The sequence below is a fragment of the Nicotiana tomentosiformis genome, chromosome 8 (assembly GCF_000390325.3).
Source record: "Nicotiana tomentosiformis chromosome 8, ASM39032v3, whole genome shotgun sequence".
NCBI lineage: Eukaryota > Viridiplantae > Streptophyta > Magnoliopsida > Solanales > Solanaceae > Nicotiana > Nicotiana tomentosiformis.
Genome location: NC_090819.1, coordinates 139,726,802 through 139,749,801, shown reverse-complemented (window position 1 = coordinate 139,749,801; position 23,000 = coordinate 139,726,802). Strand labels below are relative to the sequence as shown.

The 23,000-nt window shown below is 34.6% G+C and overlaps 1 protein-coding gene and 2 long non-coding RNA genes across 3 annotated transcripts; 1 reads left to right on the top strand and 2 right to left on the bottom strand.

Moving 5' to 3' along the window:
• The first annotated feature begins 235 nt into the window (after positions 1 to 235).
• On the top strand, positions 236 to 4,431 carry LOC104106404 (uncharacterized). The gene is made up of 6 exons (XM_009614946.4): positions 236 to 534; positions 1,134 to 1,195; positions 1,280 to 1,415; positions 1,960 to 2,029; positions 3,475 to 3,540; positions 3,978 to 4,431. Exons 1-6 carry the CDS (start codon positions 359 to 361, stop codon positions 4,206 to 4,208), a joined length of 741 nt encoding a protein of 246 aa, XP_009613241.3. The 5' UTR covers positions 236 to 358; the 3' UTR covers positions 4,209 to 4,431.
• A 373-nt stretch (positions 4,432 to 4,804) lies between these two features.
• LOC104106406 (uncharacterized) lies at positions 4,805 to 5,854 on the bottom strand. The gene is made up of 2 exons (XR_011410665.1): positions 5,202 to 5,854; positions 4,805 to 4,979 (listed from the first exon to the last, which is right to left on the bottom strand). It is a non-coding gene; the product is annotated as an uncharacterized lncRNA (long non-coding RNA).
• A 2,725-nt stretch (positions 5,855 to 8,579) lies between these two features.
• On the bottom strand, positions 8,580 to 9,482 carry LOC104106407 (uncharacterized). The gene is made up of 2 exons (XR_011410666.1): positions 8,836 to 9,482; positions 8,580 to 8,752 (listed from the first exon to the last, which is right to left on the bottom strand). It is a non-coding gene; the product is annotated as an uncharacterized lncRNA (long non-coding RNA).
• Between the last annotated feature and the right edge of the window lie 13,518 nt (positions 9,483 to 23,000).

The window sequence follows — 23,000 nt, the reverse complement described above, 5'->3', positions numbered from 1 at the left end:
ATGCTGGAATATTTTCCGAATTTTGTACAATATTTTCGTTCATATTTATCTTTATATGAAAAGTGGCTAAATTTCGATTACTTTTGAAACTGTGATTATTTTTCAATTACCACTTGTAAATCTGACTATTTTTGAATTTCACTCTTATTATGTGAATTTTATCCATGTAAGTTATGGGCCTATCTCTTCATCTTCTCGTCAGCCCAGCCCAATGCTTCCACTGTTTCACAAACTTTCCCAAAATGTGGCGCGAAAATCAATATCAGCAAAATTAGGCGTCAGCTACCAGTTCCGTCATAACTATTCCGATAGCTCAAAACCAATTTCGCCGGCAGTTCATTCAACGGTATCGATCGGAATGCCTAGCCGACGAGCTTCAAAACGCAAGCGTACAGAACAGAAGGAAGAAGCAGAAGAGCCAAAAAAGCAACAAGTAGAAAAAGAAGCAGAAGTGAATGAAAGCTCAAAAAAGTCTCCAGTAGTGGTATTTGCTCATGGTGCTGGTTCTCCTTCCACCTCCGATTGGATGATCAGGTCATCTCTCTTATATGCACTGATAGTGTAATGAATTTGTATACATACCTTAAGTGTAACTTAAACCTGTTATAGCTGGTTACTTATCTTTTGTCATAGGTTATCAATGAACTTATTAAATAAAGTTATCTGTAATTACCTTTTGATTTTAAGTTATATACACCATCAATGTAAGGATTATTTACACTATCAGGTCACTTTTTAACCTGTTGTTGTAGTAGACGGTTTGTCTTATTTTCAAGATTATAAATCTACATTTTAAGGAGGCTTACTTGTAAATATCCAAATATCCTTTCGATGACTTGTATATAACTTAAATTCTTACCAAATTAAGTTATCTGATTGTGTAAATATTTTTTATACCTTAAGTGCATAAAACTTAAACTCAATTATTTTTTCTCGAAAAGAGTTAAATGACTTTTGTCACTTATGGAGGGAAGTCAATTTTGTCTTACAATAAATACAAATTTTACTCTATATCATTTACTTCAATCAACACATTGATATTGTTGTAAACGACTTCTTAAAAATCAGAGTTTAGCTACATGCTTTATAAGTAGCATAAAGCTTCTGTACTAACTTATCCAAGCTTTGTGAAGATGGAAGGAGATGTTGAGCAAGGCACTGAACGCTGCTGAAGTTGTGACTTTTGACTACCCATGTAAAATTTATTTTTCACTTGACGTATTATCCACAAACATTTATAGTACATATTTTCTTGCTGAAATTTTATGGACTCTGGCAGATATGTCTGGTGGAAAGAGGAGGGCTCCCCCCAAGGCAGAAAAATTGGTTGATTTTCACTCCAATATTGTCAAAGAGGTGTCTGCTAAATATCCTGGGCATCCGCTGATCTTGGCAGGGAAGTCAATGGGTTCAAGGTGTTAGTCGTTGCTCGTGTTTAGAACACCGTTATACAATTTGGAACTTTCTCCTGTTTTATTTGGAATCAGTTGATGCCATCTAGACAACATAATTCTAACCTTTGTGAATAAGAACGAGGGGTAATTCATCTTGAGTTGAGTTTCTAGCACAAATTAATGTATCGGGGTGTTAGTCAGAAGGATGTCCGGGTCCTTACATTCTAGATCTCTTTCAATAGATGAGCTTCAGTATGTGTCCATTCTAATCTCCGTAGCATTGTAACAATTAACTTATGTGTAGATATCTTATATTACCTTTGCTCAAATTTGGTTTGCTGGATGCTCTACTACTTCCAATTGCATTGTTTGCATTGTTTCTTTCTAAGAGATTATGCTGAAAGTTACTTAGAACTTTGTTGTGTTTCACAAAGCCATGTTTCTTTGGGTGCATTGCCTGATCTTATGTATTTATCGCCTTGTTGCACCGGATAATTGATGAAATGCAGGGTAATGCCATTTAATTCCATATTAACACATGCGGCGAATATCCTCTTTTGTGTAGGGTTAGCTGCATGGTAGCTGCTAATGGCGTCGGTGCTTCAGCTATCGTTTGCTTGGGGTACCCATTAAAGGTTATCTGTTATCCAGATAATGCTCCTGTCCTTCTTACCCATTTGGTTTTATTTAATGTTCCCTTTTTCCCCCCAAGCTGGAGAGTTAATGATGATTGATTTGCCAGATTTATGTCTAATCTTCCTAAAGCTTAGATGGTTTTCTCCCTCCAACATGTATTTTGCTGACGTTCATATGATGGTGCCTTTGGCAGATTGCGTCAACATAATTCGAGTAACGCGAGATGCCGGAAAGATGACACTTCTTACATACTGAAAATCTAATCCCACCATAAATTCATGGATTTTTGTATTTCTCTTGCTGGATTGAATTATTTACTCTTAGCATACAACCACAGATTTTAAAAAGCTTATAAAATTTGTCTCTCAACTAGTAAGATGGATAAAAATTTTAGCTTGTGTTTGCATCCTGACATGGAGGACAGTTGGACACCAATTGGTTTGTGTCTTTAACACCAACTTAAATTTCTTTTCTCCTTTCTAGTTGTTAAAGGCTGGATTGTTGTGCCCTCTATTTGAAACTATGAGCTGCTTTTCATTTTTTTTTTAAAAACTCCGTTTCATAAGTCAAAATTCCGTATCCCTATTTATAAATGTGGAAGAATAAAGGCCTCCTTTTAATAAATCTAAGTTATTATAAGAAGAAAATCCCTTAATTCCCTCATTGCTAATTTATCTACTTTTAGCACTTGAAATTATTTTCTAATATTTCTTGATAACTATTGCAATTGAAAATTCTTGAATACTTGCATCTATTTTTTGGTCATTGGAGCCTACAAATTGTTTGAGTATGTACATTATGCATATACACTCAGACACTTCTTCGGGTGCAGTGGTTGAGCCATGAATTTCGCTCAAGGGTGTTACAGGTTTTGATATATAAAAAGTAACTTTTGACCTATAATTTTCTATATATGCAGTATAATTTTCTGATGAAGGGTGTTCAACTAACCACCCTTCACCCTCTATGTGGCTACACCATTGCATAGATGCACAATTGGTTGCTCTCAAGAGTATCTATTTGTGTTTGATGTGTATGTACATGTTCTTTGCTACATTGGTTCTTACTTCTTATTCCAAAATCAAGTGCTTTATTTCTGTCAATCTTGAGTGGTCTAAATTGATTATTAAGATTGAATGCTCATCATATAAACTAAGTACTGGTATCTGAGCAACTTAGTGAAGAACAAACTCAATCACATTAATTTTTGGTTCGATGCTCAAGTTCTCGATGTTCATTACTTATTTACTTATAAAGGTGGAGATATTTAGGCATGTATGTGTATACATTGCAGTGAAAATATATACTTCATATAAATGCATGTGTAGTTCACCGTTATTAATTTATTTGTTGCTTTTACCTTTTTAGTAATTATCTTTTACTGAATATATATGCAGTCATTTCTTTTTTGTCTCTTTTATAAGTCTAGCTGCAAATCTTTCAGGGTGCAAAAGGTGCAACACGAGATGAGTTGCTGTTACAAATTGATGTACCTATTATGTTTGTGCAGGTAAAAGCACTTGCTTATAGATGCATCCATATCACATGGACATAAAGGTCGATCTTTATGAGAGGCTTATTTGTTAGACGACCATTCTTGTTTAGTAATACGCACAAGAATGGGCGCACACATTAGCTAAACCTAATTGTCTACAGGTGGGCTATACACATACGTGTTATAGCCCTAATTGTACATTTGCACTGACATACATGCATACATAAATACGTCTCATTATGATTTAATTTAATGGCTTTTGTGCACTCATTGCTAATTTGCTAGGTCATATAGCTAAAAAATTTATACTATTCACAGCTCAAATTAATCATTTTTGTTGTCAGCCATTACTATAATACCATAATATTAGTTTCGGGGAGAGGGTGGCGGTGCTAACTATAAACTTATCCATGTTCAAGACTTTGTAAATGTTGTGGCTTATTTTCATGTAGGGTAGCAAAGATGGGCTTTGTCCACTGGAGAAGCTGGAAGCTGTAAGAAAGAAAATGAAGTGTGCTAATGAATTATATGTGATTGACGGTGGTGATCACTCCTTCAAAATTGGGAAAAAGCACTTACAGTTGGCTGAGTCCACCCAAGAGGAAGCTGAAAAGCTTGCTGTTCATGCTATTGCAAATTTTGTTTCTAATCACGTGAAAGAGGGGTGCTTTTCAACTACTTAACTGTAAGCAACCGGTGATAGTTTTACTTTTTTTGTCCGGTTTGTGCAAAGATGGTTCATGACTGCTTCCTTGTAGGGTATAGGATTTTTTCCCCCTTTTTCTTTAGGGGTGGGGGGCATCTTTTTTGTTATGGCATTGTTGTAGCATATCTGCAAATGTTGCTCACTGTGAAGTACTACTAGTAATTAGTATCTAAAGCTTTAGCCTCTAGTTCTTTTCCCCACCTCAGGAGTATCCTCTTTGTCTATTTTTCTATGATACCATTACTTTCATGCAATGGACCAAGCTTCTGTATGGAAAAATATGATACGTACTCACTTAAAGAAGTAGCAAGGTTCCTATAAGTAGTTTCTGGAAAACTTTTATATGTTTGTTTTGCTTATAGCCAAGATATATGGACTTCTAATCGGGGGTTTTCATTTTCTATAAGCTTTGGAAAGAAAATAGGTGGTCATTGGCCATTATATGTGCAACCCTGTTCGTACTTTCTCACCATCCAATTTCTTTTTGTTTGGTTTAGGTAATGCTAATGAAGTTGTAGTGCAATTATATGGTCTTATTGATTGGTTTAAGGAACTGATCTTTGTTCTGATCACTTAAATTCAACATTGAACGTTTTCATTGCATAATCAAAATGATAAGCATTTATTGACAGGCACATCATTCCTCCATTCAGGTAAGGTACTTTAGCATCCGTCTTATTGAAGGATTCAAGTTGCTTTCATCTTTGCACTCCTTGTATATGATCTTTCATGGGATCTTCTCTTAGTTCTGCACACAAAACAAGAAATTTAGGTTGTAGAGAAAAGTTCTGATATTCTCTGGTCATGGGCTCGGAAATGAGAAAACATTTATAAATTTCAAGACATGTTACTTTATTATAAAACTTCGCTGTTGTGACTGTTTCTGCAAGTTCCCTACTAGGCTTATATGGATAAATGGTTACTAACACAATTGCCTTCTGAATGATGCATAGGAGGGTGTGGATCATACCTTCTTCTGTCCACATTTTTCATTATCACTGTCATCACTGCTGCTGCTGCTGTCACTGAACTTGTATTTTTCTTCTTTGTTCTTCTTCCTCATTTGCATCGTAGGCATGCAATGCCCTTCCATCTTTTTCCTTCCATTAGTTGTAGTATGAGTCGAACCATGGTATGAAGAATGCTGGGAATGGTTAGCATGAGTGCCATGAGTTGCACAGGATTCATGGCAGACAGACTGATGTAGTTGCTGGGTGTGTGCCTTCTGACCATTTTGAGTTTGATGTTCATGGTGAAACATTTTGTGTGCCATTTCTTTCATTTTGTCAGTGAAAGAGTGGCGCTCATTATTTGCCTTTTGGCTTGTTGGGGTGCTAGTCTTGTTGCCCACAGCTTTTTGGCTAGTCGGAGTGCTGGTCTTGTTGCCAACAGCCTTTTGGCTAGTTGGTGTGCAGGTCTTGTTGCACACGGTGGAAGATTGAACATGATTGTTTTGCTGAGTGGGCTTGCTACATTGAACTGATGCCATGAGTGATTGAATTGAAACTAGAGATATTTTCTTCTGGACTATTCTCTTCTTGTTGCCTGATATTCGCAGGATGATTGAAATATATGCATGTATGCAATAGCAACATGAATTAGTGGTGGGATTCTTTTCTTATCAGTTGTCCTATCATCTTTGAATCTCCTTTTCTACCAAAGGCTAAACTTTGAAGAGCATCTCATTCTATTCCAGGCCATGTTTTATTTTCTTATGGTTATATTCCAAATCCTTCAACTAAGCTCTTGACCTCATCCACCGCATATATTGCAGTTCACAAAGAAGTGGTAATGTAGCCCATGAACTGACCTTTTGGCTTTTACAAAAATGCACAGAAAGAATAAGACAGGTTCCCATTCTTTTGAGATTCCCATACCTCTTCTTCCACCTGCTTCAGTTAAAAAATATGTAAAATTGTTCTGGTTCAGAGGCTTGCATAATAAAATAGACCCAAAAAAGAAAAGGAAATGCTGATATTAGTTTGCTATTTAAAACTTGAAAATTCATTGCCCTAATAATTTAACGATTTTCTCTAGAAGGACTGAAGTGTAAATTTCTGAGAGAAGCAGTAATGAAACTTATTCTCATCTTGATTGACATGAAGGCAAATCAACAGACTATTTTAATGGAAAGCATGACAAAATTATTAGTCATAATTTCTTTGGCAAATAATGCATATATCTGGTGTTCTCAATTAAATCTCAGTAGCTGAGTTCTATGGAAGTAATCAACATCTTTTATGTTTGAACTGTCTAGCTATGTAGAAATATAATGCCATTGTTATGCCCCTAGGCTTCGCTAAAGGATTTTTGTGGTACTGACTAGATTCCTTATTTTCTCCGTCTCAGCTCTCCATCTCTTTAGGTGTGCGTATTATGAATGACAAAAACTTAGACACACTCGATGTTTACACCAAACAAGTTTAACATGTTAAGTGGTTTAGAGTATATGTAGAAGACATATGTTATGCATTCATTGATCTGATGTAAACACCGGTCTGGGTGCGTCTTTATGAACATAGGCATTGCAGAGTCCAATAGGCCAACAGAGTTTGATTAGTTTCAATTAAGGATGTCCAACGGGACGGGCCGTCCCGTCCTGTCCCATCCCGCGTTCCGTCCCATTTAATTCTAAACGGGATGGCCCCATGTTAAACGGGACACGGGATGGGACGGGATGGCCATTTCGTCCCGTCCTGCCTGTCCCGTCCTGCGTCCTATTTTTTGTGTGCATTATATACAAAAAACTTATAATCCTGCTTTTCAAGGTTTTCCTAAGACCACGGTTAGAAATGATGTTTTTAAATTTCAAATCGAATATCTTCAGTATATTCGTTGTGTATTGTTTCACTTAGATTGTAAAGTGTCTATCACAACTAATATAGGTCGTAGTCCTAATGGCTGTGATTATTTAATTGTTACATGTCATTGGGTTGATTATCACTGGAACATGCAAAAACGTATTATTGGTTATAAATTTGTTGATTCAAAACACACTGGAGCATATATTGCAACTACTGTTCTACAAATTGTTGATTTTTATGGACTCATTGATAAAGTTTTAACTATCACCTTAGATAATGCTTCTGCTAAGTGCTAACACAATTGCAACAACTAGCTTAATGAAATGATTGCAAAATTAATCCAACTTATACACCAGCCATTAATGAAATGATTGCAAAATTTAAAAAGTATTTTTTCCTTATTCCACAAGTTTATTTAATTTCTACTATACTTAACCCATCTTTAAAATTAAGAGGTGCAAATGGACTTGTTCGTAAAATTTAGGAGAATTTAGCGATTCAAGAAAATGAACAACCATCTCTCGAATACTGCCAAGCTAACATATATTCTTATGTTAGATCAATATTTGATAAATATAAATCTATGAAAATTACATGTGGTGAAACTAAGGAAGAAGAAGAATACAATGAGATACTTAGCACTGAGAGCTATGACGGCATGCAACTCACGGAACATCAATAAACATTGCCAATTCCAGAACAATGTCCGAGAGAAATTATAGATAAGTTACAACGAAGTTATATAGGAGTTTACAAATATTAGTATGATAATTTGTAATTGGCTACTAAGAGGCCTAGTTCAAACAGAACCCTTCATAGAAGGTGGCTGCGTGGATTAGGTGCTCTTCAAAAGAATTATATTTGTACGTGAGATTTGAAAGTTCTATTAATAAAATAAAAGGCTCTAAGCGTTGAATTTTTTTTTATGAATTGTCTTACACTCTTACTTAGTTACTTAATAGCTTGAAATTATATTAAATAAATTATAACTCTATTATAAATTTATAATTACTAGAATATTTCATTACAAGTCTTTTGTTTTAATATTTTATAATTCTTTACTTAGTTTCTTAATTTTCGTTTAATTTTTAAGTTTATTAAATAAGTCAAAAAACTAGCTGTTGCAAACTTTAAAAACTTAGTCATTGTCAAAAGAATAGCGGTTGCCAAATTTAATGCTTAAATAATTTTTTTTTTAAAACGACACTTAAGGCCCGCGAACCCATCCCGTCCCATCCCGTTTGTTAGCGGGACGGGATGGGCCTACCGTCCGTCCCGTCCTGTCCTGTTTGTTAGCGGGACGGGATGTGCCTACCGTTTCGTCCCATCCTGCCACCGTCCCAGCAAAATGTCGTCCCGTCCCGTTAATTTTGTCTCGTCCCGTCCCGTTGGACAACCATAGTTTCAATATACTCTTTCTGACCCCTGTTTACCAGCTGGACGATGGTGCTGTCTGTCCTCATTGTGCATCTCGTTGCGTTTTAATTTTGGACTTTGTGACATGGATTCCTGCTTTATTTTCTAGTAAAAATGCAGCAAGATCAAACCCTTCAAATGGCTGATGGAATAAACTATTTTGCTAATACATTCATGAGTAGCCTGAACACTTTAAGCCTTTCTTTATTTCCATTTACACTTGCTGCTTTCTTATATTGGTTTCTGGAGTTTTATGAGGAGTTCCACGGATGTCTTGAGCATTCCTTTTAATACCTACCAACTACCAACAATGAAATGACCATCTTTTTCTTCATCAGTGAACATTGAAATATACAGAAGCAAAAGGTAAACAATAGGCTATACCTTGTTCCTTCCACAGTTCTCGTTGTCGCTCTCATCACTGCTGCTATCACTGCCATCTCTGCAGCGTCCATCTTTGTTCTTCTTACATGGTCTTCAGCTGATCACCTATTTTATGCATGAAACCCCCTTCCTTCTTCGAGCCATGGCATGCTGTCTGCTGGCTGTGGTTACCATGACTTCCTTGCATAGCAGTGGAGCCATGGCATCCTGATTGTTGAGGTTTGGCGCCATGGCATGCAGTCTGCTGGCTGTGGTGCATGATTTCCGTGCATAGTAGCGGAGCCATTGCCTGCTGAATGTTGAACTTTGGAGCCGTGGCATGCAGTTTGTTGGCTATGGTTAGCATGACCTCCATGCATAGCAGTGGAGCCATGGCCTGCTGAATGCTGAGTTTTGGAACCATGGCAGGCGGATTGCTGACCGTGATTCTCGTGGTGGAACATTTTGCCCGTCATCTCTTTCATTTTGTCAGCAAAAGAGTGGTGCTCACTGTTTGCTTTGTGGCAAGTCACAGTGGTGGTTTTTTGGCAGACAGTTTGTTGCGCAACTGGCTTTTGGCACTGAAGTGATGCCATTGAATGTGGCTGAAACTGAACAGAGAATGACTCTTTTAATTCATGTTCTAATTTCTTATGGCTTGCTCACTTGACATAGCGAGTCATTTGACATCTATTTTTAGTAGTTTTGGTCGCGGAGATTCTTCTCTTTGCACCTCACATTACTAGCTCTATCATTTTTGAATCTCTTTCCGTCAGTTAAAGGATTGAGAAGCATTTATTCTATTCCTTGCGATAATTGTGTTATATATTCATTATTCTAATTTCTGAACTTGGACGAGTTCCACATATATGGAACAAGAATAGCTGGAAGAAAACTCTAGACAAGTAAGCATGTGGCATGGTGTAACAATTTAGGCCACTAGTGATATTGTTCGTTTTGGGTCTAGGCCCTCACGGCTTTAAAACGCGTCACTAGGGTCTAAGACTTGTTAACTTATATACCCAGCATCTCTCTTGTGTTTTCTGATATGGGACTCTGTCTAAAGTCTGGGGTGTTAGTGTTACACCTAGGATATGACAATTTAAACTTGTTGATTCTTTCCCTTTTGAGCGGTAAACCTGGGATATGACAGTTTATTCCTTGGGATAAATCTGTTATCTGTTGAATCTGTTCAATTATTTTGTTGCTACAGTGTGAAACTTATAAATAAGCAGAATAATTTGATCAACTATCTTCTTATTTGATTTACTATCGTTAATGTGTAGAAATGTGTACAAATCTTCCTAGGCATCAGCCAAGGAGAAAGGTAAGTACAGTATTTTCCTCCCTAATAGGCAGAGTACATTTGAATATTATACACATGCTACTGATTTGAAAAGCTTTTGAATTCGACTTTATTCTATATGCGTTTCCATTATTTGTTGTCTAATTCATATATTATCTTTTCTCTTTCTCCATATAATAACAAATAGAGGGCAGGGAAGGGCTAATTGTGCAGAGGCTATTAGGATTCAAACTGCAAACATTTTAGAGATAGATATTCTAGATTGACAGCAGCAGATGCACTGAAAAATGTGTGCGTATAAAAGGGCAAAATTCACAAATAGCCACTTTTTACTCATGTAATTGAAGAGTTCCAAATTTCACAGGTGAAAGTCCAGGATATTGTTACTTGTGGAATTTGAAACTTCATGACAATAATTATTTTTCAATTATTATAAGGCTAAAAAGCGGTTAGCCTGCACAATTACTACCCCCATTGAAGCAAGAGTTGTCACATAAACACATATTTAAGCCCAGTGCAATGGATGGTATCTCTATAAAATGCCCCAACAAAGATTGACACTCTATTACGAATTTTTCCATTCTCAAAATTCGAACCTGAGATCTTTGTAATTTTAACTTATACGTATTAGCCTCTAACAAATTTCATTCTCAAAATTCAAATCTGAAACCTTTGTAAGTTTTTATTCTTTTTCTTTCTAAATGGTCATCGCAAATTCCAATATCCGATGTTTACGGTTCTCATAATTGTATGAACATCGGGGGCCATTTGGTTTAAAATCAAGTTATGCATAAATTTGTTGTGCAAGGATTAATAATATAAAATTTAATAATACATTAATTATAATACAGCTGATCATTTTTTATTGACCCGTTTAGTCCATTGTACTAAAAATTGCATATATAATATATAACTTAAACTTGTGTTTGATTTAAAAGTGTGTAGTGTTTGGAAAAGGGTTTGAGGAGATCCACAAAGGAAGGTTTGGCATTTTGAATGCTTTATTCATATATAACTTAAACATTCTATTGTTATACTGGAAGGGGGACTTGACGTAACTGGTAAAGTTGTTGTCATTTGACTACGAGGTCACGGGTTTAAGCTGTGGAAACAGACTCTTGTAGGAATGCAGTTTAGTGCACCGGGCTGCCCTTATTATTCTATTGTTGGTCTTGGTAAAAAATAGTACATCAATTGGTGTATTATATTATACCAAGCTTAGCTATACATCATTCAAAAGACAAACCAAACATTGGATATAACAGTACCAAATCTTATACGATAATTGTTTCAAAATTCCACCCAAACAAGCACTTAGTTTTTTCAGATAGTGATTGGAGAGTAAGAATAATTCAACTGGACAACAGTCGGTCAAAAAGGCAACTAAACTCCGAACTCATAACACTATGGTCAAATTTGAGTCTCGTGGAAGCCATCTCGTTGGAGATATTACACTATCTAAATTGGGGGAAAAGGAAAAAAGTTTGACTCTCTGAGCAAAATGGGCAACCAAATGCAACTATTAGAGTAGTTTGGTTAGGATGGAATAGACAAAGATAGCTCACGGGATTAGTTATTCCATTTTTTATATAGGATAATTAATTTTACTATTTTAATACAAAATGATTTACGAGACTAACTAATACTCATAACGAAAGGAATTATTCCTTATTTCATTGACCAAATTCTTGGTCAGCGCCAACTTCAACCAGTGATGGAGCCAAAATTTTGGTTAAGAGGTGTCAAAATATATAAAAGTAAACATACCAGGAAATTAAGGGAAGTCAATATATAATATATATATATAATTTATATTTTTACTTACTTACACAGTGTATTTTTTTCACCAAGGGATGTCATTTGACACCAATTCCTATAAGGTGGCTCCGCCACTTACTTCAACAGAGTTGAAAGAGGAAATCATAGTACTAGCACTTAAGGTTAATAACATCTAGAAGTTCTTGTCTAGTAATCTTTGAATTTTCATCCCTTTTTGTCAGTGAGCAATAAACCAAAAAAAATTAAAAACTACATATATAAGAGAAATTATGTGGCACTCATCTCATCTACTGATCTACTCAATAGACAGAAAGGACGCGGAATGAGAGGTTTGAATATATATTCTTGTAATTTTTGTTTGTCCCCCAAAAAATCACATTTTTCAAATTTTCAATCTCTGACTTAAAAGACAATTACTTTTATAATTGTGGTAGTCAGACTAGCTCATGCACACATCGATCAATTTTACTTCACATCAATATAAATACCAGATAACTTTATTTACTCAACAAATAAGAAGAAATCACAGTATTTTTGCTTGGGCTAATATTTGAGCCCGAGACTGTATGATTATTAACCTACGTTATAACTATTAGTCCATGTCATTGGGTGCACAGTTTTTTTATTATCGAAAACTCAATCATTAACGTCAAAATGGCCAAATCATCTAGAGATAGAAATGGACCCCATTTTTGTGGTTTTGAATTGGTCAGACAATGGACTTTTTTTTTAAATTTTCTAGAATTACAGCGATAAGCAAACAATGCCTCGTGCAAATGTGATGTATGGGAGAGAAATAGAGAATTGAGTCAGATTCCAAAAATAAACGCATTAATTTCCTAATGTTTGCACTGTTATAGATTCAACTGGTTTGGTCAACATTACTATAAGTAACATGATTGTAATAGAATTAGAGTTTTTTTTTTGGTAATTAATAGAATTAGAGTTGTTAATGATTGAGGACCTGAACTATTCAATAGTAAAGGGTGGCCTTTGAATAGTGTATTACAGGATTTTTGTTCTCACTGAAAAGCATAGACCTAGGGCTAAAAAACATCAATTTGGAAACGCAATACATAATATAATAAATAAATAAAATAAGTATGCCAGCAGAGATGTTCTCCAATTATTCGTACCGTTAAAAACTCATTTCGTGGTTTATATTAAACCATAAAATTTATTCAAGAAATTAAAAATTAAAGTCAAATACATGTTAATTAACAACATATTAAATGTTAAATATGTGAAAGACATATATCTTTTATTCATTTATTTAATGTAAACATCGAATATAAGTAAAATTTTATGGTTTATCCCATGCATTGTTTTCCTTTTGGGATTTTCTCGGACTATATGTCGCCATTGCTACTCAACCTCCTTGCTAGTTCGTATATCTCTATATAATCCTATGTGGATTAGATTGATCGATCGATATCTATCTATTCTATATTATTATAAAAATATGAATACAATATCGGTTTATAAAAATAATTTTATAATATTAACTATAATAACTCTTAATAAAATGATATAGCCGAAATTCTAAATATTCGCCTTATAATTCAATTAGTTTTATGACATAATACTACACGTTAGGAATCCTACATGATTACCTTTAGAAATCCTATTAATATAATTACTTTTGGGCATAGACATATAATACTGCATGTTAGCGTGTATACCTAATACCTTTAGGAACATGTTATGCTTTCTTTTAATATAACTACTTTCGGGGTAGAAACATATTTTTAGTCATGTAATCCTATTACTTCTAGAATATACTTCTTAAAAATTTCTATTACTTATTTAATTTGAAAACGTATTATAATGTCCTATTACTATTTTAATTTGAGAATGTATAATATTGTCCAAATCGATTTAGAAAAAGGAGATCTTGTACTATTATAAAAGCACAAATTCAATATTAATAGATCAAAGTAGCCCTAAAATATTAAATTGAAGAACTCACAAGGAAAGGACATAACTGCAATAACCTTTTTTTGGATTGCAATAATCTTTTATTCTAATTTTTAATATTTAAAATATTATCTATTAAATTCTTATTAAAATATGTATGAAGGTTTAATAAAATCAATTTCATAAGAATCATCCGTATTGGCAATACATTACCACTCCATAAAATTAATTTCATAAGAATTGTCCGTATTGGCATAAAATATTGAAATTAAGAAAAAAAATATCCCCACAATAATATATTTTTATATTATATTTAAACTGCTTTCCTACTCAAATAAGATTTTTTATCAATTTTTCATGTAATACTGAAAAATACCCAATTATTAAACAACAACTAGAAAAATATTTAAGAATATAAATGTGTGAGAAATAGAAAAAAATAGTTAGTAAGAGTCAATACCACTAATGATTCTACAAACATAAAGATCTAAAAGTGAAATGTCATATCAATATTTTACTTTTTAAAAATAAAATTTATGGTGGATAAAATTATAATTAAGATTAAATATTCAAAACAAGAGATGAACTAATATTAACAACTAAATCAACATAGAATAAATTATTTTTTATGTTAAAATTAAATAATTATATCTTTTAATTAATTATTTAACAAGAGAATCCAATTTAATTATTTTTTAAATTCATCATATGAGTAAAATTCTTATTCAAGTTTAAAAACAAATCTTAGGATACATAAATTTATTCCATAAAAAGAGCGTTAGAGATTTAAAAGATTAGAACACAAAGTAAAAGGGTTACTATATTATTAAGTATCAAAATGCTATACAAGTGTATGAGGAATCACAATCAAAGCTAAATCCTTAACAAGAACAAGCTTTCAAGACTATATTATAAAGAGTCGACTTTGGTATAGCAGGATAATTCTTTGTAGATGCCTCCATCAGAATCAAAATAATATTTCTATGTCATGCATTATTTTCAAATATCATATCAAGAGGCATGATACTGTTAGCAATAATAGCAAGTGATGTACCAACAACGATTTTATTTTGAGGCCACCCACTTTAGATTTGGTATACCTCTTCAAACAATTTAAATAACTATCAAAGCAGAGCAATGATGCTAAATTTATAAAGAAAGCAAAATTGATAATATGGGATGAAACACTTATGGCTAAGTGTCAAACGATCGAAATAACTGCCCGAAGTTCTAGGGTTATACTGGATATTAATGAACCGTTTGGTAAAAAATTAATGGTTTGGGAGGTAAAATCTGTCAAGTACTACCAGTAGTTCCAAAATAGACAAAATCGGAGACTGTAAAAGCTAGCTTGCCAAAGTTATACTTATGGCCTCAAATGAAAAAGATTCAACTGACAAAAAATATAAAATAAGAACTGATCCAGTATTCAGTATCTTCTTGCTTCGTGTTAGAAACGAAGAAGATCATCCAATAAAAGATGATTTGGTTCTTCCTGAATACCTGGTTATCAACCCCAATGATAATGGTAGTGCATTTAATAAGAGAAATATTTCTATCATTAGATTAAAACGCAATTTGTGCATATCACATGATAGTATTAAAAAACAATCTTAACTAGCAGAAATGAATATGTTGATCAACTAAATAAAAGGTTGATTGCAAAATTTTATAGTGACAACAAAATATTTTTCAGCAGCAGAAAATGATACCGATAATTACTACCAAGAAAAATACTTAAATACTTTAATACCAAATGGACTTCGACCATACATGTTTGTTGTCAAGTTTATTATTTCACACGTATGTTAGTGTCACCGTATATATAATAGACTACGTTAAAATTCATCTTCCGTTATATATAGGTTGATTTTGAAGAAAAACATATGCATGTCATGCTACTGAAAAAGTTAAATACGCCGAATAGCTTTTGTAATAGCACATAGATGGTATATAGAAATTTTGACAATAACGTCATACATGCAAAAATTATGATACCAGTCAATGTGCTTCTAAGTATATTCTTATCCCTAAATTCAACTTTGGTCTTCCGAAACTAAGGATTATCCTTTTAAATTTGTGTGAAAATAATTTTTAGTATGTTTATATTTTGCAAATATAATAAATAAAGCACAAAGATAAACATCCTAAATATTGAACTATATTTACCGCAATATATTTTCTTGCATGAAAAATTATATGTTGCACTTTCAAGAGGGATATCAAGATCGACAACCAGAGTTCTGATTAAGGCAGAACAACCAAATCATTAGGAGGAAACAAACACACACAAAAATATCGTCCACAAAGAAGTGTTCAGTAAGATACCATCACATTGAATACTTTTAAACTATACTTCCTCCGGTCTACTAAAAGGTTAATATGGTTAATTACATTGTTAATTAATGCTAAAAAGTGGATTCCTTAATATGTGTGAAAGCAACTAAAAAATCACTTAAAGCGGACCAGAGGAAGTAATACATAATTATCTAACTAACATGACAAAATTGATCATTTGTGCAAGTTTTGATGATACCGTTTTATTTTAAATTCATGTATTATGCTAATGCAATAATATTTTTCGGCATTTAGAATATTATTGTATTATTATACATAAAATTTCTCTAATTAAATAAATTTTATTATCCCTTCATATAAATAAAATTTTAAATCATCACGTGTCATTCATAGATACTAGTATTATTAAAAAAATACGAATATTTTATGCTAAATGTTGAACGACTAAAATATTCCGAAAATATTAATCGACTTTTATGCCCTTAAATATTTGTATTATTTAAGGATGTAATTGTAAATTATCCAAGGCTCAAATTCTTTTCCAATCTAAACTAAAATTGTAACATCAAAAACCTCACTGCAATATAAATTTGCGTTGAATTCTTATACCAATCGTGCATCCTACTTCCATACAAGTCCCACCTGAATAAGAATACCTGGAACCACCCCTTACTAATATAAAAAATGGTTTTACTACTTGAAAAAAGGCATTTTTATCGTAGATATTATCACAAGTGTATAGCCGCATGGACCTTGTAACGATCCGATCGGTCGTTTTGAGCTATAGCGCGTCACTCGGCGGTTTGAGGCCTTGAGTAGTTTCACTTCATGTTTATAACTTGTACGCGTAGTCGGAATCGAATTTCGGGAAGTTCAAAGTTGATTCAGATGGAAATATCTAATTTCGGAAGCTTTAAGTTGGGAGAATTGACTAAGGTTTGACTTTTGAGTAAACGACCTCGAAACCGGGATTTGAAGGTTTTAATAGGTTCGTATGATGACTTTCAACTTGGGCGTGTGTTCGGGTCGAGTATCGGGTGTCTCGGGAGCATTTCAGCGCTTATTATGGAAAGTTGGCATTTTGAAGGTTTTAGAATTTCATATGTTTGGTTTGAAGTAGATTTTAATGTTATCGATGTCTGTTTGAGGTTCCGAGACTTGGAATAGATTCGTATCGTAATTTGTGACTTGCACACAAAGTTTGTCGTCATTCCGGAATGTTTAAGTATGAATCGAACGCGTTCGTCGAAGTTTGAATGTTTGAAAGTTTAAAGAAGGTTTTGATCGTCGATTCATGTTTTGATATTTTTTGGTGTGATTTGAGACCTTGAATAAATTCGTGTTATGTTTTGGGACTGTGATTGAACGGGGTCTCGGGGGGTCTCGGGTGTGTTTCGGATGTGTTTGGATGGTGTCGCGCTCTTATTTGATGTTTCGAGGTCATTTCTTTGGGCATAAAGGGCACTATATTGAGCAAACGGCCTTTGATTTGTGATTAGATTAAACCATTACACTCGTATCGTAATTACGGAGCCATAACAACAAGAATGTCGAATTTCTCCCTAGCCGAGTAAGATCCAAACGGACGGGTACATTATATAATAACTTCATGGCTTTCATAAATATTATCATGTATTTATAGTTTGTAGTTGGTTATAAGCATGTCAAAAGCTTCTTCTTCTTTTTTTCTATTTGCAAACCAAAGATAATTTTCCTAACATGTTGAAATCTTTTAGTTTTATGTGATGTGGAGTAAGTTTTGGAAAAGGATAATATTTGTTTATAGAATATTTCTCATGTCTACCGATGAATTAAAAACGACTAAAATATCCTAGAAATATTGATCGATTTTTATGCCCTTAAGTATTTATATATATAATTTAAGGATATCGTTGTAAATTATCCAAGGCTGAAATTCTTTTCCAATCTAAACTACACATACATCGCTCTACAAGATATTGCGTATAATTCTTGGGCTACACTTGATATTTGGTTCTCCGGTTTGTATGGGTATTGTTCCACATTATTCATCATAATAAAATTTTTTGATGCAGATATTTCAAAGTGTAAAGCTATAAGCCTCTTTGTTTACCCGAAAAATAAATAAAGTTGAATTTGTACGTAGTTCTAAGGATACGTGATATAACTTGGTACAAATCGAAAAAAATAAGTAAAGATATATCGAAATTAACTGTAAAAAGAATGAATACAAACCCAAATTGAATAGAGAGCGATTGATAAGAGAACAAGATGAATCAATGTCAAAGCCCAAAAAAGATAATATTTGTTGGATGTTATGTAAATCTCAGTAAATCTGAATGTGTGAATGAATCAATGTCCCCCTTGTACAAATGATAATCACTCTTAGTATAGTGGGGGAAATCCTACTTTGGATACAATTAAAAATATATAGTGGGGATCCCATGATAGATTAATTAATTAACTATTCCTTGATTCAAGCCATGATTTCCGCCGAGATTCTACCCCCAATTGCGGTTATAACGGCTTTTCTGTTTTTTGGTTTGATCTCGATCCCGGCCGCTCTCGATCGTGATTGGTCTCTATTCACTCGACTTCTATCTGGGCTCGATCTCGATCTTTGCCGCTTCCGATCTTGATCGGTCTCTATTTGCTCGACCTCTATTTTGACCGGTCTCTGGGATTCGAACTCGATCCTGGATAATATCGATCTTGATCGGTCTCTGGGGCTCGAACTTGACAACCCAACTTCACATCACATCTTGATATTATAATGACGAACCTCGGTCCATCATGCTCCAATCTTGATTAGTCACACGAAGGGCAAACTCAGTTTTGATCGTATATAGATAGTCCCCTCGTTTCTCGGAAAGAAGGTGGCGAGAAATGATATGACGTCTGCGACGAGCCCAATTATGACGTATGTGACAAATATCTCGTCGGTCCAGTTACCAAGGCATTAAATGCGCGTCAGTCGGTGGTCGGCCACTACCAATTTTGAACCGTCGTTGTGAAATCTATAAATAACTCCCTTCTTCATTATTTCAAATTTTTACCTTCAAATCTTTTTCATTCCAATCTTCACAGTTTTTCGCCTTCTCCAAATCTCCCTATTTCTAGGTTTTGAAATTTCTTTGCTTGTTCTTCTCAAAACACCAAATACTTCAATCTCCCTTCTTCTTTGTTCACAAAAATTTAGATGACCAAAATATCTAAAACCGTTCCACAGAAAGAGGTTGCTTCCTCATCTCAGTTGGTCGCTGAGAAACCAGTGGTGGAGCCACGCCTTGAAGAACTCATTCTGGGGTGTGTGTTATCGATTCCGACTTTAAGGTCGAGAAACCCTCATCGGTTGCTGGTCTATGCGAGCCGGTATCGAGATATTTATGCTCGATACCCTAAAGCCTTCTTGATTTGGTGAAGAAAGATTGCAATTGGGAAAACAAAGAGATTGTGATACCGGCACTGGAGGAAGCGATCACTACCCACGTGGAAAGGTACCTGAGTGTTTACACTTATCCTTTCACGTTGGGTCCCCTCGGTCCGATAATCCTCGATTTTTGCAAGAAATACCATGTGACCCTCGGCCAAATTCACCCTTCTTTCTAGAGAATCGTAATACTGCTCCGTTTCTTCGTGAGCAAAATCGACGGGCTCCTCTTTACCCTTGACCACCTCGTAATATTATATAGCCCTCGACTCTACCTAGGTGGGCTGATAAAGTTTCAATGCCACGCCACCAAGGCGTTCACCTCGAGTATCTATGGAGACAAAGACCGGGGCTGGATGGGCCGGTTCGTTCGGGTGAAGACCACATACCTAATCCTGGCTGAGAGCATGTCATTTCCTGAGAAATGAAATATGAAACATAAGTATGATGCCATTTTTAATTTCCGTTTGCTGTTTTTACTTATTCATCCCTTCTTATTAGTGTTTTTCTTGATGCAGTCATTTCTTGGATGTCGGGTGTGGTTCCCCATCTCGATAACTGGGTCAGGATCCTGGTTTCGACGTCAATATACGCCGAGCGCGCGTGTCGTGAGTTGTCAAAGGGCTGGTGGAAGGCTCGTACTCATGGTAAACCTCTTCTTGTCATACTGATTTACCTATCGTTCAAGTATTTTTTCAAGAACAAGTTTTACTTACTTTTTTTTGTAGGTCTCGGAAAGGTTGCTGCTATAAGACCCCCGTCAGGTGATGAAGAATCTTTACCGCCTATCCCAAAACTGGCGAAGATGATTTATAGAAAAGGGGCCTCGGACTCAGAGGGTCAAAAACCCAAGAAGAGAGCGGCCCGTAAACCCAAGGGGAACACAATCCTACTGACTATGGAGTCGATAGTGAGTCTAAAGGAAGAAGAAGAAGAAGAAGAAGAAGAAGAAGAAGAAGAAGGTGACTCTGGGATGGTGGCCCATGCACGAGCTAGCATCGATATTCAAAAAACTTCAGTACGGGCACCAAACTGTTTACTCGAAAAACGGATAGAGTTGAATTTATACGTAGTTCTAAGGATACGGAATATAACTTGGTACAAATCGAAAAAATAAGTAAAGATATATCGAAATTAACTGTAAAAAGAATGAATACAAACCCAAATTGAATAGAGAGTGATTGATAAGAGAACAATACAAATCTGAAAAATAAGTAAAGATATATCGAAATTAACTGTAAAAAGAATGAATACAAACCCAAATTGAATAGAGAGTGATTGATAAGAGAACGAGATGAATCAATGTCAAAGCCCCAAAAGGATAATATTTGCTGGATGTTATGTAAATCTCAGTAAATCTGAATGTGTGAATGAATCAATGTCCCCCCTTGTACAAATGATAACCACTCTTAATATAGTGGTGGGGGTGGGGGAGGGGGAGAAATCCTACTTTGGATACAATTAAAAATACACAGTGGAGATCTCATGATAGATCAATTAATTAGCTTTTCCTTGATTCAAGCCGTGATTTCCGCCAAGATTCTACCCCCAATTGCGATTATAACGACTTTTATGTCTCTTGGCTAGATCTCGATCCCGACCGCTCTCGATCGTGATTGGTCTCTATTCGCTCGACCTTTATCTAAGCTCGATCTCGATCTTGGCTGCTCCCGATCTTGATCGGTCTCTATTTGCTCGCCCTTTATTTTGACCGGTCTCTGGAATTCGAACTCGATCCTGGCTAATCTCGATGTTGATCGGTGTTTGGGGCTCAAACTTGACAATCCAACTTCACATCACAGCTTGATATTATAATGACGAACCTCGGTCTATCATGTTTCAATCTTGATTAGTCACACGAAGGGCAAACTTGGTTTTGACCGTATACACTCTCGCCGAGTAAGTTCCAAACCAACAAAAAGTTTAAACTTTCAGACTAACAAGTAGTTTACATCCTTGTTACTACTATATTTACATTTTGTAATTGGCTATAATTAAGCATGTAAAAAGCTTTGCCTTTTTGTTTCTTTTGGCGCTCTTCCGTAACGTCTTTATATGCTAATGAAAGAATCTAACATGGTTCTATTTTGCTTTCTTTTTATTCCTTTATTTCTTAATGCTGAAATCTTTAGTTTATGGGGTTTGGCTATTGGATATAATTGTGATATTATTGTAGAACGAAGAAAAGTTCTCCAAAGGCATTATTAGTTTTTTTTTCTTTTTTCTTTTTCGAAATTGAGTAATGATTTGGTTTAGGACTAGGGATGTTCGTTTGGATCGGATATCCGAAATCCGAACCGATTCGCTCAATTTCGGATTTCGAATATTTGTATCGGATTTCGTATTGTGTTTATTAAAATTTCGGATATTCGGATCAGATTTGGATTGATATAATTGAAACCCGATCCGATCCGAAATTATTAGGGTGTGTATAAATATTAAACTTTAATTTCTGATAGTCATTACTTCCTTTACATGTTCCTCCAAGTTATTACCTTTACAATTGATGGATTTAGCTATATTGGCACCATAGTACTCTCATAATTGCATAAACATGAATTTTTCTTACTTTATTGCCTCTTTTACAAAGAAAATATTCATATAAGTTTGCAACTTTGAGGCCTAATAATCTGATCTGAAATCTGAAAATTCGATCTGATCCAAACTTTAAAATTCGATCTGATTCGATATTAATTCGGATCGGATTCGGATTGCATTTTGTAGAATCCGAAATTCGAAATCCGAATCCGAAATGTGATAAATCCGATACGATCCGATCCATGCACAATCCTATTTAGGACCATATATATGAATTTGACGGCAATAGCTATTTTTGTCCTATTCTCAATTATGGTGCTTTGGTTTAGGGTCATATGTAGGTCGCGTTTTAAATATTCTTTTACTGATAACGCTTACCGTTCAATAAATAATAATTCTCTCTTCAGAAAAGAATTAGACCTTCAGCAATTACATGAGAATTCACAATTATTACACACCAGTCAAAAATTATTATATAGCATGAGGTAACATAATTCAACTCCTAATTCGTTTAACTCTTATTAGTAATTCAACTTAAAATAATGTACTGTCTCATAAAATATCAACATGACAACATTTCCCCTACTTAGAAGTTGAAGATAATAACTCATCTATTTTATGTGGACGTGGAGATTTATGAAAAGAAAGAGAGAAAAAAATAAAAGATTGGAGAAAGTGATTTATTTGTTGTTAGTGGATTTTTTTTGTGTGGGGGGAGGGGGGGGGGGTTATTGGAAGTTTGAATTGGTCAGCATTTGGACTTTGTTCACTAACATTTTTTTGAAAAAAGATTATGACCAAAGACTGGTCTACTAAGAAAAACTCGTTTTCCACAGTCAACTTTCAAACTATCTTCCATTTCACCATTCCCTTTTTGAGTATATTTTTCCACATTGCCTTTTTCTCACCTTCCCTTTTATATATAAGCTGCTTCTACTC